The sequence below is a fragment of the Hibiscus syriacus genome, unplaced genomic scaffold, assembly GCF_006381635.1.
Source record: "Hibiscus syriacus cultivar Baekdansim isolate YM2019G1 unplaced genomic scaffold, ASM638163v2 tig00117034_pilon, whole genome shotgun sequence".
Taxonomy (NCBI): Eukaryota; Viridiplantae; Streptophyta; class Magnoliopsida; order Malvales; family Malvaceae; genus Hibiscus; species Hibiscus syriacus.
The window spans coordinates 5,363,383-5,380,133 of NW_024063533.1; the positions used below are offsets into that span (position 1 = coordinate 5,363,383).

The window sequence follows — 16,751 nt, forward strand, 5'->3', positions numbered from 1 at the left end:
TTTGGGAAAAACCGGTTTTTTAAACCGGATCGGATATTTTAAAACCGGATAGTATAACCGGTTTGGGAAAAAATTGGACGATCGGATTTTTTACCGGATTAAAAACCGGTTTGAAAAAAACCGGATAAAAAACTGGTTTTTTATCCGGGGAAAAATCCGGTCTGAGGTTTAAAAAATTGGATGACCAGATTTTTTACCAGATTAAAAACCAATTTTTAAAAAAAACTGATTTTTTTCAAACCGAAACCGGTTACACCGGTTACATCATCCTCCCCTCCAAACCGGTTATGATCCGAACCGGTTTTTTTATAAACCGATTTTTTGACTTAGTAAAAAAACCGGATCGATTTTTATCCGATCCGGATCGAATTTAAATCCGGCTATGTGCATCTCTACTTGGATGGAAAGTTAAAAAGACGAGGAATATTATTCATAAGATGGATCAAAAGTATGGAACTGAAGCATCGAGTATCATATTCACCAGCCCTACAATAATAAATATGTATGAACAAGTCAAAGAAAGATGGCCATGGAATTTTCATTTTATGATGACCTTTGAGCTCGATTTTTGAGAAACAACTTCAGTACAAAATCACTTCAAAAAAAAGTGTTCATGTCAGATGATAATGGCACAGGATCTAGCTTTTTGCTTTCGGCTTCGTTGGATCTTCAATTGATGGTCCTCAAATTTTATGCTTAATCAAGGCTTACGACTATAATAATTAAAGTTTTGAATTGAGTTAAAAAATGTATGCCTTTTCATGGAGTATATTGCTGGATCATATCATTGAACTCGTTAAAAATCTAATGGGAGCTAAACTAAATTAACATCAAATGATTGGTTTGTCAAGAATAAGAACACCCAAAGATTGTTTAAGAAGTAGCTTCAAAATCTAAACATCATGAATCTTTAATCTCCATGCAGATGGAATGTGTAAAAAGCTATGTTTCAGTTCCTGAAAGATCTCTTTAAAAATGGATGTATCCTTTTTCTTTATTGATTAAACTTGTATATGCCTGAGATTTCTTTCACAAATATGCAAAAATACATCATTGTATCCTGTCATGCCAATAGCATGCTTTTGTAAAGGTGCTTTGCACTCTGCAGGGCCACCATCTTCCTTTCTCTTTCGCCAATGCAATGCATGCACCAGTATTACCATCATAAATTGCTAGTGAATTCAAACTCACGCTTGATGATGCACACACTTGCATATAAATAATGATCAACTACTAAGTCAACAATTTCTTGCTCTCAAATGCCTTAAACACCTCTTAAAGGAATAAAATAAACACATGATTGCATACAGAATTAAATACAAGCATTGTTCTTAGCCAACTAGAAGACAAGAAAGAAGCCCCAACCCCAACATTCCTTTAGAATGTATGTGTTGGAGGGGCATATACTCGTTACTTAAGAGCAATCATCTCCATTTCTCGTCATCGATTACCATCACTTAAATTTTTCTTCTGACTTTTGTTCGTCACCTTGAGCCATTTTAGGGACCATCACAGCATGGATCAATTTGTTAACTGAAAATTACACAATCAAGCAAAAGACATACTAGTTGTTTTTTACTTGCTAAGCTTTGGCTCCAATATTTGTTACCTGTGAAGCAAACAAGACTGAAATTCCATTTACTGTAAACAAAATTTCAGCTCAAGTTTACAATTAACATTCCGATGTAAGATTGAACGCAAACATGGAACCAGAAGAAAATTAAATTACAACTTAAGCTTTTCAAAAGATTGAAATTCCTAACAGCTTATGTTATTCAGCCGAAAGGGTTATTAATTCTTACATATTTGTCAAATAAAATGGGGGAAAAAAATTAAAAGAAAGTAACTGAGGTGGATATGTTCTTGCAAACAATGGACAAGAAATGAATGTTCAGCAACATATATGAAAACCCAAATCTTTCAAGTGAAAATACTCGACAAAAGAGTTTACTGTGGATGTAGTTGATCTCTGCTGTGAAATTCCTTTTTTTTTTTTTTTTTTTTGAGGGGCTCTGCTGTGAAATTCGACCTGTGTAATAGGCGCAGAAAAGCACTCAAGACAGCTTACAAAGGTTTTCGAATCCCATATATTCTTTGTTCACCAGCTTTTTGACCATATTAGCGATTCCAACTCCACCTGTAACATTCAGGAAATCGCGGTCGGCTTCTTACCATTTTGACAAGTTCAAATTTAAGTGACTTGCTTCTCAAGTTAACCTGAATGTATAATGTATAGGAAGTACGAAAGCATATACCTAAACTGATTGCGCTGACAAAGATCGTCAAAGCTAGTATGAAGATGATGATCGATGCTCTTCCGATGACAGCAATTATCCTTCTGACTACATGCTGGCCAGCGAAGGCAGCAATTGTCGCTACTAGAACAAAATAAGCGGCTGCATGGTAATTAACAATGTAACTATAAGGCTGATGGAGGTAGTGATCAAAGTCTAGATGTTTCTATTATGGCTACAAATTTATTATAATCGTAAACGTTTACTGTCATTGCAACTTAGTACCATATGGGACCGGGAAACGATTGAGAATATAATATTGTACAACTGACATTGAGGATGAAAACACCATAGAAAACGTTGATGTTGCACTAGCTACCTGCACAAGCATATCAGTTTTGTCAAACTCGGTAATTTGTGCTAGCATGGGATCCTCACGGAAAGAAGAAGATTGCAGTCACTGAGATAATGGTCGACTGACATTGCTTCTTTGGTTTTGTTGTATATCCATCCCCCCACATTTTGTATGACTTTAGATCAAATAATTTTAGTTAAAGCATACCTGAGGAGGAATCCCGAGTTCGAGGAATAGAGGACCCAAGATGAAGCCTCCTCCTAGTCCTAGCAAGCCTCCAACCATACCAGCTACTATACCACAAGAACAGTAAAGAAGAATCTGATATATCATCCAATTTGTAACTTCCTTTCCTTTGGATGCAATCACTCTGGTCCCTTTGCATAAGCATATGGCTTCAAATAGTGTCACAGAGGCTGCAATCGGTATCTATAGAGAAAAGGAACACAAAACAATTTTTATCTATCCATTATGTTCTATCTGTCTAGATTCTATGTAGAACTTGTAGTTTCTACCTGCAAGAAGGTCACAATCCAGTACATGACTGAGCAAGTTGAAAGATACTCCTGCAAAAACAAAAACATTTGGATGACATTGGGCAAACACATGAATAATGTAAAAGACTGTTCATTTTGCAAAGTTCATTGATGATATTGGATTATGAAATGATTAAGATCATTGGAAACCTCGGAAAGAACTGGTAAAGACTTAGTTGTTCATCTTACATCATTAACAATGCTATCATACCTTGATAATCTGGACAATAAGAAAACCTATCCATACATACACGAGCAGTGATAACTCTTTCCAGTATATGTTTTGCAGCAGGGGAACCTGAATAGAATGATCCACAAGGACACAACAATAGCCAATTATAACAAAGATAAGACTAACTTTATGAATTAAAAAGAAGAGTATTTTTGTGAGAAAACCGAAATGTTCTTCAACTCAGTTCATCTTCTTGCAAGTTTCCTGGGCCACTAGGTAATGGTTTATAATCTTGAGCAGCTCCATCTGAAATTCTCAAGTTTAGGACAAGCTATTTGGAATGTTTCAATTAACATATCATTTGTCTTATCAATTCTCATTTAAATCCTACTTTATTTCTTATTTGGATTGTTGAACTACAAACTAGTTTCCTTTCCTTTTATCTTCTCTAATAGCATCTTAAGTTTGTTTCATGAGCAATCATTTCCCTTCAATGGGAATATCTCATTTGAAATTATTTTGGCGTTTGGACTCCTCTTCTTCCTGAAAATAGAAATATCAAAATCCCCAGTAATAATCTTATACCAAAGGGAAGAATTCCATGGAAAACTTAAGAAAAAGTGAAAAATTCTACCTTTTTCAACATTGTCTCTTTCTTCCATGTGTCTATACCTTTGAATAAGGCTTTCGTTGATGTACCTGCCATAGATAAATTTAAGCATCTACATCAGAGAAAGTGTACCTTGTCATCATAATAGAAAAGAGATAATGTCTTCATAGCTGGATAGCCATGTTCCTTGTTTTGATGGACTATTGCATACACTGTTAACATTGTTAAAGCTCTGATGGATAACCGAACTCGTTATGATTTCATTTTGTTCAAAAACCGTGTTCGTGCAATATCATTGGACTGTCATTATTGAGATTTGAATTCGTAGGACAAAAAATACAAGTATCAAAATTGAGTTAAGAATTCCCAAAATGATGTGATTCTTATTACCAATGAAGAGAATGATAAGCAGAACTGTGACCATCCAGTCAGAAAACATGCATTTAGGACAACTCCAATGCTGATTCCAAGCATAAGCATAAAGGGGCGGACCTCCATGCAGCCCGGGGTATCCCGGGCAACCCCTCATCCAGGGGTGGACCTCCATGGTGCCCGGGGTATCCCAAGCCACCCCTCCACAAGTGCCACCCCTAATCCAAGTGCCAACCCTCAAAAGTACCACCCCTGAAGAAGGCTCCTGGGTCCGCCTGCATGGGCTGAAATAGCAATGCCAAGTCATAGTCTATGAGAGGCGTTTCAAGTGTTGGGTGCCTAAGTCTCAGGTTATAATATACAGTTGATCCAGCTACACCCATGATCATACCTGCAGCCGGAAAAAAATTGTTGTTATCTGTACATATGATTACTGCTGACTACAGATTATACTATTCAGGCGATCAGAGTTGGATTAGCCTAAAAACATCCAGCTTACCAATGTTAATTATGTTTATATTATTGTAATATAAAAGGATTATAATTTGAGTTGAAACTCACACATGGAAATGGTAGTAGAAGACTTGGGGTCAAAACCTATTATGAGACTGAGCATTGGAACAAAAATCCCACCACCTCCGAAGCTACCCAATGCTGCACCTAGGAATCCAACAATTGTTCCTAAAACACTTTTCCAACCAAACTTCATCTCCTGCTCAAAAGTAAACAATGACATGAAACAGATTGCTAAAATGTTGAAACAATCATCAGCTGGCGCAAAACAATGCATTTATTGCAAGAAGTTTCGAAAAGTTAAACCGGCAAACTCACCGGCCAGATAGGTTCATAGGAAGACTTCCCATCTTGCCAGAGGAAGTTGCCAACTCTAACTAGAAGTCCCTGAGTAGTCTCGTTTTCTTTGAACTTCTCTTGGTGCCTTTTGTGTTTCAACAACCTCTCTGCAATTCCCACATCGCTGATAACAAGAACCAGAAAGGCTATCCAAGCTATGACTGCCAAGCCTCTCCGGTTCGCCTGAATTCGAGCCATTTTTGGCTTATACCCTGAATTGTTAGCAAAGAGGGAGAGAGATTCAATGGATCAGCAAACCAAAAGAAAAACTTTTCAAGGCTTCAACTTTAATCAATTCTCTTCTTATTTACTCTCTGCTATCAATTCAGTTGCATTTAAATATAGAGAAAATATGAAGAAATAGTGAGTTCCCTCCTATGGTGTTAACATTTATAAATCCCTTTATTGTACGCTCGACCGCGTGGTCCAATGACAGTTCTTTTTTTCCCCTAAAAAGAACAGGGAATAAAAATTAAAAATAATTAATTTATTTTCATACAATAAAACTTATGTGTTTTAGAATCAACTGATTGTGCCCTTCTGGAATCTGTACCACTCACTGAGATTGTAAAGATTTTTTTTTAACCATTTCACCTTAGAAGTTTCCAACTTTGAACCTGGAGTTAGTTACTTGTTGATTCCCTTACAAGACAGAACACAACCATGTTAAAACTAGATTTTCAGAGAAAAGAACAGCATCAGAATTTTACATGCATGTCTTGATTTTCAGAGAAAGTTAATGAAATGATTTATTAAACAAATTACATGATGGGGTTTCAAATTTCAATCCTTTTTTCCCCATTATCATCACCTGTTTTAGTCATTTTCAAGGTTGTCGTAACAGTAGATTATATGGGTTAATACAAAATGATAGTTTCCATACATATTTTTACGCGGCAATGGAAGCTTCATGGCTGCTTACAAACTTACTATGATCAAGTTCTATAGAATGTCCTTAAATTATGTACTTTTTGCAGATTTAGTCCCTCTTATAATTTATTTCTTTTTGATAACCGTCGTTTTGTTATCAAAATAATTTCGGCTTCTTAAAAAATAGAAAAGAAAAGTAGTATAGAGAAGCAGGGTCAATCCACAAAGACTGTGGTGTTTCTGATTTAGTAAAACTCTTTCTTGATTTAGAAGAATATAGAATTCCAGATAAAATTGAAAAGATATAACAAAATAAAATAAATAATTATAATTTAAAAAAGAAAAATAAAATAATAATAAATAATAATAGTAATAAAGATAAAAGGGGTTTTTTTAATATTTTTTAAAGAGATAAAAAGATAAAGATTAAAAATAAATAAAAGAAATAAAAATAAAGAAAACTTATAATAAAAGCAGCCTAAAATTTTAGATTTGTCTCAAATTCCTCGGATCATTGAAACAAATCTTTACTTTAAGATTCTCGTCGGCTACTACAAGGAAAACTCCTCGCGGCTGACTCGGATTATGTTGTTTCAATAATAATTGATTCCGATCTCAGCTTCCTCTTAGCAAACAATTTTGCTAAGTGTGTTCTTGAAAAGTTGAATGTGCTTCAATAAGCCAATCATTCTTCCAACGTTAACCATAACAATATCCATACCAACATTGACTTTTGGTTTTGAAAATCGTTTTGATTTGAAAAATAAGCCCATAAAACATAGAGAAAAATCTGAAGCGATTTAAGTACCTTACAATTATCACGCTTGGAATTGAACCTTCGCTTTAACCTTCGACTTAAAAGAAAATTAGCTAAGCATGACCAAAGTCATACTTACCATATTTGAAAACAAAATTTTAAAAGAAAATAAAGAAAGTATGCGAAAAATAGAGAGAAAGTTAGAGAGAAAAAGAATATTTAATTCTCAGCTAAGAGATATATGTTTTTATGTTTATTTTGAGAGGGTATTTATAGCCTTCAAATTCCTAAAATAAGCTAAAGATAATTCCTAAAATAAGGAAATAAATCATAATTAAAACACTTAAAACTATTTAAACTAAAATACATAAAACAAAGATAAAATAAAATACTATTTCAAATAATATCCTAAATCCTAATTAAAATACTAACATCTATTTAAACTAAAATACCTAAAACTATTATAAAATATAATGTTTGAAATATTATCCTAAAACTTGAGTTTAATCCAAATCTGAATTGTAGAAACTTGCGGCCAATCCATTCGTGCTACTAGAAACGTTGACTAGATCTTCTAGAAAGTGCTGATGTCATCGTCTCGTCTGATGTTTCATGCCTGAATTCATTCCCACTAGTCCAACTTTGATTTCGAAAATAAAAAAACTGCAGAATTCTTTCCTTTTAGTGTAATTTCCAGAATCTAACGTTCTGCACAAAAAATGAATCAAAACGAACAAATAAATCACAAAAACCAATTATTAATGAGTATTTTAAAAGCAAAATATTAACTAAATTAATCACCTATCACTTTTAATGAAAAGTGAGCTTTGCTTAGAACAAATATCATTACATTACACGAGCATGGTGAAAAAAGGCAACCCTAGCGAGAGGTTTATGTGAAACCCTAATGATAACCTCATGCAAAACCACGTCCCACCAACAGACCCACCTCGATTGCCACTGGATATACCCCTGATATCAACCATAATATTCCAATGATGAAAGGGATATCTCTGGTTACCCCAACAATCTTAGAGAGACCAGGATCATCGATTGAGAATAACCAGGCTTTGAAAAAAGAAAGAAACGAAAGGGAGACGATGCAAGACGAACATGACTTCGCTGAAGGTAACGATATATTAATCGAAAATAACTCCAATAAAATTGAGAATGGAGGCAGAGAGAACCCAAGAGGTATGTCGTACGTTGGTGTGGTCGTTGGAAGTTTTCAACAACATAGAATAATGGAAAAAGTTCCATGTATGGACGATGTTATTGTGGAAGAAGGAGATGTTATAATAGATACTAGTGGATGTTGAAGTATGCTGGTGGTACACGCTGATGGCTAACGCGCATGGTAGTTTGAACTCCAAATGTAATAAGTTGCAGTCCTAAATATACAACAGTTAATGCTGTTAGGTGGTTTTGGTTTCTGTTTAAACAGTTACAGTCAGTTGAGTTATTGTATTCAAGTTAAGGGTCATGTAGTCTTGTTGCTATATAAAGCGTGTAAAGATTGATGAATGAATCAAGAAAATATTATCCATTCTCAATCTATTTCTGCAATTACGAGAGCATACTGCTCTTTCAACATGGTATCATTCGCTACCTCATCCTTGGGTGTACTTTCGTTGCTCATACTGCGATGGATCAAAGCATATCGTCTACAGCCACGTCGATGGAGTTTTCATCAAGAAACACTGAAGTGTTCACCAACAAGAGGGTGAATGTCGTCCTTGACGAAACTAATTTTCTACTTTGGAAGCAACAAGTACTTCTCATAGTAAGGAGCCATCGTCTTGAAAGAATGCTTCATGGTACAATGCTCCCACCTCCAGAAATAGTGGTTGGTGAAGATGGAATTGCAACTGTCAATGAAGAACATGAAGAGTTCTTGGCCCAAGACAGTACATTGGCTTCCTGGTTTCTCTCAACGGTTAGCCCCCATTTACTTCCACAATTCATTGGTGCAGAGACTTCTGCTCAGGTATGGAATAAGGTTTTGTAGTTCTTTGCCAATCGCTCTGCCACTGTCGTCATGAGCTTACACTACAAGATTCAATCCCTCAAGAAAAGAGGTGACAGTATGAGGACTTACCTCATAAGAGTGAAAGAGGTTATTGATGCCTTAGATTCATGTGGAAGTCCAGTGTCAACATCTGAACATATGGCAAATATTCTTAGAGGCCTATCGAGGGAATATCAATACTTTATTACTGTTATGTCCGCCATGCGTGACAACCTGTCTCTTGACATCATCTGCACAATGCTTGTTGATGCTGAAACTCAGCTTGAAGGGTTCGATTACCAACCAGATTCCCTGCCTGTCAGTGCCAATCTTGTACAAGGAAAAGGTGAGTGTGGCTCTTATAAGAACCAGGAAAAACAACAGCCTCAATCTAATCACTCGTCCTACACGCGTGGAAGATCCCGTGGCAGAGGTAGAACTCGACCCAGGGTTCAATGCCAACTATGTGGCAAGATTGGTCACCTTGTAAGTCAATGCTGGTACATATTTGATGAGGATTTTTCTGGCATATCGATTGATGATCATACTGGTGGCCTTGAATCCTCAAAAGCATACTATGTTGCTAATAGTAATAATGAAACTGCATGTGCCTACTGTAATCATAGCAGCATACATCGAGATGATAACAGGAGTGATGTGAAAGGCCAAGCTCATGATGTGTCTGCTGGTCAAGACAAGTGGGTGATTAACCCCTCACTCAAACCTTAACAACCCTGGTAAGTTGATGGTAGGAAGTGGTGACTTTCTACCAGTTCATTTGGTTGGTAAGGCTGAACTGCATGCTTCATCTAGATCCTTGGCCTTAAGTAATATCATGCATGTTCATTCCATAACTAAAAACTTGCTTTCTGTGTCAAAGCTTGCTAGGGATAACAGTGTGTTCCTAGAATTTTATGCCAAAACTTGTTATGTTCGTGATGAAGCCTCTAAGACAATCTTGCTGCAATGAGAAGAATGCAATGGCCTATATACCTTCACAACAAGTGGAATTCGATGCAAAGATAATATGGTTGAAGCACAAACTACCATAGCTTCCTCCACAACCTCAGAAGTCTGGCATAGAAGATTGGGTCATCCAGCTTATGATACACTTGCTAAAATCTGTAAACAAATCAATGTAAAAACAATTGAAGATGTTAATAAAAATTGCATTGCATGTTATCTTGGTAAAAGCCACAAGTTGCCGTTTTCTCACTCGGATAGTGTATATAATAAACCATCCGAGCTTGTGTATTCTGATCTCTGGGGACCTCCACATGTATCATCTAATGGCTTTAGGTTTTATGTCTCGTTTGTTGACGCTGCCACACGATTCACTTGGTTGTACCTACTGAGATCAAAGGCTAAAGCTTTAACTGCATTTCACTTGTTTCAAAAGCTAGTTGCTATATAATTTAGGGGAACAATTAAAGCCCTCCAGACTGATTGGGGAGGAGAATTTCGACCCCTGACTGTTGAATTAAGCAAAGCAGGAGTTATTCACCGTCTCACCTGTCCTCACACGTCCGAGCATAAATGAGTGGTGGAATACAAGCATAGACACCTAGTCGAGATGGCTTTAGTGCTACTTGCACAAGCATCCATGCCAATCAAGTTTTGGTCATATGCCATTCAAACTACAGTGCATCTTGTTAATAGATTACCTTCAAAGGTGCTCCTAGACAAATCACCATTTGAGATGTTACATGGGAAAACACTAGACTACAACAGTCTACGAGTGTTTGGATGCAGGTGTTTACCGCATCTAAGACCATTCCTGTAACACAAGCTCGAGTTTAGATCCCAGCTGTGTACGTTCTTAGGATACAACTCGCAATACAAAGGATTTCAGTGCTTAGCAAGCAATGGACGTGTTTTTATTTCCAGACATGTGATATTTAATGAAAATATATTTCCTTTTGTAGGAAATTCTAACAAAAATCCTGTTGCAACCTCGACTGAGAAGATATCCCAGCCACTTAAGTTGGTCACTGGTGTTACGAGTTTAAAATCTTCACAACGTGGAAATAACAGGTTACCTTCAGGTTCTAGTAGTAGCAATTCGATGAGCAGTCCACGTACTACAACTGCCAGTCATGATATGCTAGGAACTGAGGCTTCTCTAGAGGCTCCTACTACTCATGAAGTTGGTTTGCATCGGGTTAACTCAGAACAAAGGCAACATAGCCTGGCCATAAACGTTGGCACTGAAATTGAAGAAACAAATGTGCATAGATCGGCCATAAATGATGGTGCAGGAATTGAAGAACAACACGTGCATGAATCGACCATAAATGATGGTGCATGAATTGAAGAACAACACGTGCGTGAGTCAACCATAAATGATGATACAGAAATTGAGGCCATAAGGGTCAATACTAATCCGATGATGACCCGCAGCAAACATGGAGTGTTTAAACCCAAGATATATCTAGGAACTACTGATGATGATGTTCCATGGAGTGTGCTTGAAGCACTCAAGTCACCAAATTGGAAGGCAGCTGTGCTTGAAGAGTATAATACCCTACAGCGTAATGGTACTTGGGAATTAACCAAGCTACCCGAAGGAAGGAAGGTTATAGGCTGTAATTGGCTATTCAAGATAAAAATGAACCCTGATGGCACCATTCACCGTTACAAGGCCCGCTTGGTGGTTAAAGGTTTTTCTTAAACCTTATGCTATGACTTTAGGGATACATTTAGCCCCGTTGTCAGGTTCAATACACTAAATGTCATCCTATCACTAGCTTTGACAAACAATTGGTCCTTAAGGCTAGTCGACGTGAACAATGCCTTCTTAAATGGTGACCTTCAGGAGGTGGTCTTCATGCAGCAACCACCGGGCTTTGAACAAACTTCGCCTGATGGAAGTAAGCTGGTGTGCTGTCTGAAAAAGGCTCTGTATGGCTTGAGGCAAGCACCGAGAAGTTGGCACACCAAGCTACGAGATAGCTTGCTGAGCATTGGGTTCAAAGAATCAAAAGTGAATGTCTCTTTATTCATTAAGAATGAGGGTCTGCAATATGTGTACTTATTGGTTTATGTTGATGATATCATCATCACAGGTCACTCTAGTGCTAGAATTGATGAAGTGGTTTGGTTGCTGAGTGATAAGTTTTCTCTAAAGGACTTGGGGTAGCTCTCGTACTTTCTAGGGATTGAGGTTAAACGAACCAACGATCACCTAGCATTGTCATAGAAGAAGTTTATTATGGAACTTCTTGAGAAGGCTAATATGTTGGAATCCACTGCAACACCAACTCACATGGTAGCTGCTACCAAGCTACGTTGTGATGATGGAGAACTTATCACCAATGCTCACTTCTATTGTAGCATTGTTGGAGGATTCCTATATGTATGTCACACAAGGCCTGACATTGCTTTCTGCGTGAACAAGGTCGCTCAGTTCATGCATGCTCCACGGCAGTCGCATATGGCTATAGTCAAACGAATCCTGCGATATTTGGTTGGCTCGATGAATTTTGGCATGGTATTCACTACTGATGGAAATGATGTGAAGGTGGCTGCCTTTACTGATGCTGATTGGGGTGGCAGTCTCGATGACAGGAGGTCAATCTCTGGACATAGCATGTTTATTGGCAATAACTTGGTTGCCTGGAGCTCGAAGAAGTAGAAGTCCGTGTCACGCTCCACCATGGAGGCCGAGTACAAGAGCGTTGTTGACAGAGCTGCAAATGTGGTGTGAGTTGGTGCTTTGTTAAGCAAACTTGGTGTCTGCCAAAAAGAGGAGCCAGTCATATGGTGTGATAATACCAGTGTTGTTTCCCTTAGCACAAATCCTGTCTATCATGCCCACACCAAGCATGTCGACCTTGACATACATTTTGTGCGAGAGAAGGTTGTAGCCAAGCTAATGAGAGTCAATTACGTTCCTGCTACTCACCAGATTGCTGATGGATTAACCAAGCCCTTGGCTCGAAATGCCTTTGAAGAATTTCGTGCTAAGTTGTGTGTAAAATTGTGCTAAGGAACAGGAGAGGAGAGAAAACAGGGAGAATGTTGAAGTATGTTGGTGGTACACGCTGATGGCTAACATGCATGGTAGTTTGTACTCCAAATGTAATCAGTTACATCTCCTAAAGATACATCAGTTAATGTTGTTAGGTGGTTTTGGTTTCTGTTTAAACAGTTACAGTCAAGTTGAGTTCTTGTATTCTAGTTAAGGGTCATGTAGTCTTGTTGCTATATAAGGCGTGTAAAGATTGATGAATGAATCAAGAAAGTATTATCCCTTCTCAATCTGTTTCTTCAATTACTAGAGCATACTGCTCTTTCAACAGTGGACAGATTCCATCTGTTGAATTCTCTAAAAAGGTTCATGAGAGAATCGACCATAGCATGCGAAGATCTATTATCGTGAGACTACTCGGACGTAAAATTGGATACAAAACGCTTCTTAACAGAATACAACTGTTGTGGAAACCTAAAGGTAGATTCCAAGTCGTGGATTTGGACAGTGACTATTATATCGTCATGTTTGAAATAGAAGAAGATTATAACCACGTCTTGTCAGATGGACCATGGACGGTGTATGGTCGTTACCTCACAATACAACCATGGAGTAGGACTTTTACTAAAGTAGAGAAGTTTCATTCACATGTAATTGTTTAGGTGAGAATGCCTAAACTACCTATCAATACTATTTGAAAGCACTTTTCAGGTACATAGCTGAGATAATTGGTAAGGTGATCAAGATCGACTACAATACACTTGTAGGAGATCGAGGAAAGTTTGCAAGATTAGCCGTAATGGTTAACCTTAATAAACTGTTGATCCCGAGCATTCGTATTGATGGCATTGTTAGACAGCTTGAGTATGAGTGGCTCCATCAAATATGTTGTACCTGTGGAACATATGGGCATTCTTTTGAGACGTGTGGTGCTTCATCTAACACAAGCATAACAGAGGATAAAAACAATAAGGAGGTACATAATAACCTTAATAAAGATAATGAAATAGGGTCAATATACGACCCTTGGATGATCACAGCTAGTAGGAAGAGACAACCATGAAAAGTCACCGACACTCAACGAAATGGCAAACAAACAGATGGCACCCATTCGTGATCTCGATTCCAAACACTAGAAAATATTGAGGTAATAGAGAAAGAGGAAACTATACCAACAACAAGCCAAAAGACCAACGACAATACAAAAGTACAAGGAATAATTCAAGCAACAACCAACAAACAAAATACTAACTACCGAATGCGGAAAGATCTCATGGAATCTCTAAGACAAGTCAAACAAAAAATAACAATCAGGAAAAAATACTACAGTTCATCCAGAGGTGTTATTACCGAACAATACAAAAGTTTCACTCATTACAACCAATGCAGGCATAGCTGGAAAAGGTCACCATTCGGCAGTGACTATCGTGTAAGATGGAATAGATAAATCACAAGAAATCTCTCTACATGGAAACAGGAAAACTGGTGGTAATATAAAAGTCGGGCTGAGCGTGATGCGGAAAGGAATGAAGATGAAGAAAGTTATTGTTTCACATCCACCATTATGACCATTAATCTCAGAATGGATCCAATCGATTGACAAGCAACTTACTAGCACACCAATTATCTCAGAACCTAGTGGAACTTCATCACATACCAAAAGGGAAGTGACCATGGTAGTACCCTTAAGTAATGCAGACACAGTTATTGATAAAAACTCTAAATCGAGTAATCTAGAAAGATTGGTTGATATAAGAATCTTGGAGGTTTCAGTCATCCCCACGGATTAGTGAGGATTTCATCTTATCATCTCTTCTCATTAATTATTAATTTTCTTTTCTGGAAATGTCAAGGGGCTGGGCTATAAGCACCACTTTTCGAAGATGCTTCAAATACATATGTAGGAACCATAAACCTCAAATAGTAGCCCTAATAGAACCGAGGATCAGCGGAGTTAACACATATAAAATAATATTGAAATTAGGATACCAGAACTCATTTCGACTGGAAGCCAATGGATTTAGAGGAGGTATCTAGGTTTTGTGGACGAACAAGGTACATGTGGAAATTTTGAAAATTTCGCACCAATTCATCCATTGTCTCACTCGGGAAGAAGAAAGCTCACGATGGGTATTTTTTACGGTAGTTTATGCCAATCCAAATGTAATGAAACGCAAAACAATCTGGGATCTACTTGAGAGACTTAATCCCGGTAGTAATGAAGCATGGCTATTGGGGGCGATTTTAACACCACCATTCGACGCGAAGAAAGCAAAGGAAACTCGACGCGGGGGAATGGTGTGAGCAATTTATTTTGGGATTTTATCGTCGAGCAATGTTTACTTGGAGACGTGGGATCCTATGGAAAAGACTAGATTGATGCCTTGTTAATGAGGGATGGGAAACATTGTTTCCAGCAGCAATTGTCTCGTATTTAGATAGAGTGGGGTCAGACCACTGGCCGCTACTATACCAGGAGCTGAAAGTGGAGAATCGTGCCTCGAATAGACCGTTTTAATTCCTTTCTGCCTGGCAAGAACATCTTGGTTTCCAGGATTTAGTGAAAAGTGCATGGGATAACAACCGAAATATCTTATCAAACATTAAAGATTTTAAATTAAATGTTAACAATTGGAACACTATGACTTTTGGATATATTGGACGCCGGAAAAGAACATTCTAGCTCGTCTTCAAGGAATAGATAGAGCACTCCGATATTCATACTCTGAACATTTAATACAACTGGAAGCAAGACTCAAGCTGGAACTTGAGGAAGTGCTTAAGCAGGGGGAAAGCATGTGGTTCCAAAAGTCACGCCAGCAATGGATCCTATATGGAGATAAAAACACAGTTTTTTCATTTAAGCACCATGCAAGGAATGAGAGATAACTATGTTCAAACTACAAGAGGGGTCTTGGTGTTCAAATCAAGAGCAACTCCAAACGCTGGCTGTGGAATTTAACAATGAATTATTTACTAGCGCTGGAGTTAATAGGTATGGGTATAATATCCGATGATGTTTTCCTTCTATCCCGGAAGCATCATTGGAGGAACTTTCTCGCACTGTCACTGATGAAGAAATCAAGCAAGCTATCTTTGATATGAGACCTTTGAAAGCCCCTGGAGCTGATGGATTTCATTCACTATTTTATCAACGCAATTGGGCTATCGTAGGAGACAGTGTATATAAATTTGTAAAAGAGGTGTTTATGGGGGAACTTTCGATGAATCTTTAAACCATACACTCCTTGTTTTGATCCCAAAGATAAAGGCACCAGAACTAATATCTCAAATTTGGCCAATTAGTTTGTGTTCAGTTCTGTACAAAGTCATTACAAAGATCATAGTTAATCGGCTGAAACATTTTCTTCCAATTTTGGTATCCCACAATCAAACAAGTTTTGTCCCGGAGAGATCGTTAACTGAAAACATTATTGTAGCCCAGGAAGTGATGCACTCTATGCGACTCAAGAAAGAAAACTGGCTTTATGGCTATTAAAATTGATCTCGAGAAAGCCTATGACTGGTTGGAATAGTCATTTATTGATGACACTATCAAAGATATTAGATTACCAGATCATTTTCGTCAGTTGATTATGCGATGCGTTTCGTCAGTCTCAACCTAAGTCTAATGGAATGGAGCTGCTTTGAAACCTTTCAAGCCCATGAGAGGAATCCAATAAGGGGATCCATTATCCCCATACTTATTTGTTCTGTGTATGGAACGACTTGGGTAAGCTATATAGAGGAGTGTGCCAGCTAAGGCTTGGAAACCAATAAGGCTAGCCCGGAAATGACCAGCAATCTCACATATTTGTTTTGCAGATGATATGATACTATTTGTAGATGCATCGATGAACCAAGTAGAGATAATAAAAAAATATTCTGGATATATTTGGCCTTGTTTCTGGTCAGAAAGTTAACCTTGCAAAAACAAACATTTTTTATTCCAAGAATGTAGGACAACAATGTCGAGCCATGATCAATATTTTGTGTGGATTTCAGGAGGTATGAG

The 16,751-nt window shown here is 37.6% G+C and overlaps 1 protein-coding gene and 1 pseudogene across 1 annotated transcript; one reads left to right on the top strand and one right to left on the bottom strand.

The window, feature by feature from the left end:
- Positions 1 to 1,818: 1,818 nt before the first annotated feature.
- LOC120196425 lies at positions 1,819 to 5,403 on the bottom strand (annotated as a pseudogene).
- Positions 5,404 to 12,421: 7,018 nt separating this feature from the next.
- LOC120196509 lies at positions 12,422 to 13,799 on the top strand. Its single transcript, XM_039198310.1, has 4 exons — positions 12,422 to 12,468; positions 12,559 to 12,735; positions 13,068 to 13,316; positions 13,448 to 13,799. The coding sequence occupies exons 1-4, from the start codon at positions 12,422 to 12,424 to the stop codon at positions 13,797 to 13,799; spliced, it is 825 nt and encodes a 274-aa protein (XP_039054241.1).
- The last annotated feature ends 2,952 nt before the right edge of the window (positions 13,800 to 16,751 follow it).

Excerpts from the sequence above, each read along its gene's own strand:
- LOC120196509 (XM_039198310.1), top strand. The coding sequence starts at position 12,422 with ATGGAGGCCGAGTACAAGAGCGTTGTTGACAGAGCTGCAAATGTGGT. Across the intron at positions 12,736-13,067 it reads GAAGAATTTCGTGCTAAGTT|TGGACAGATTCCATCTGTTG; the intron begins GTGTGTAAAATT and ends CTCTTTCAACAG. Across the intron at positions 13,317-13,447 it reads TCAGATGGACCATGGACGGT|GTACATAGCTGAGATAATTG; the intron begins GTATGGTCGTTA and ends AGCACTTTTCAG.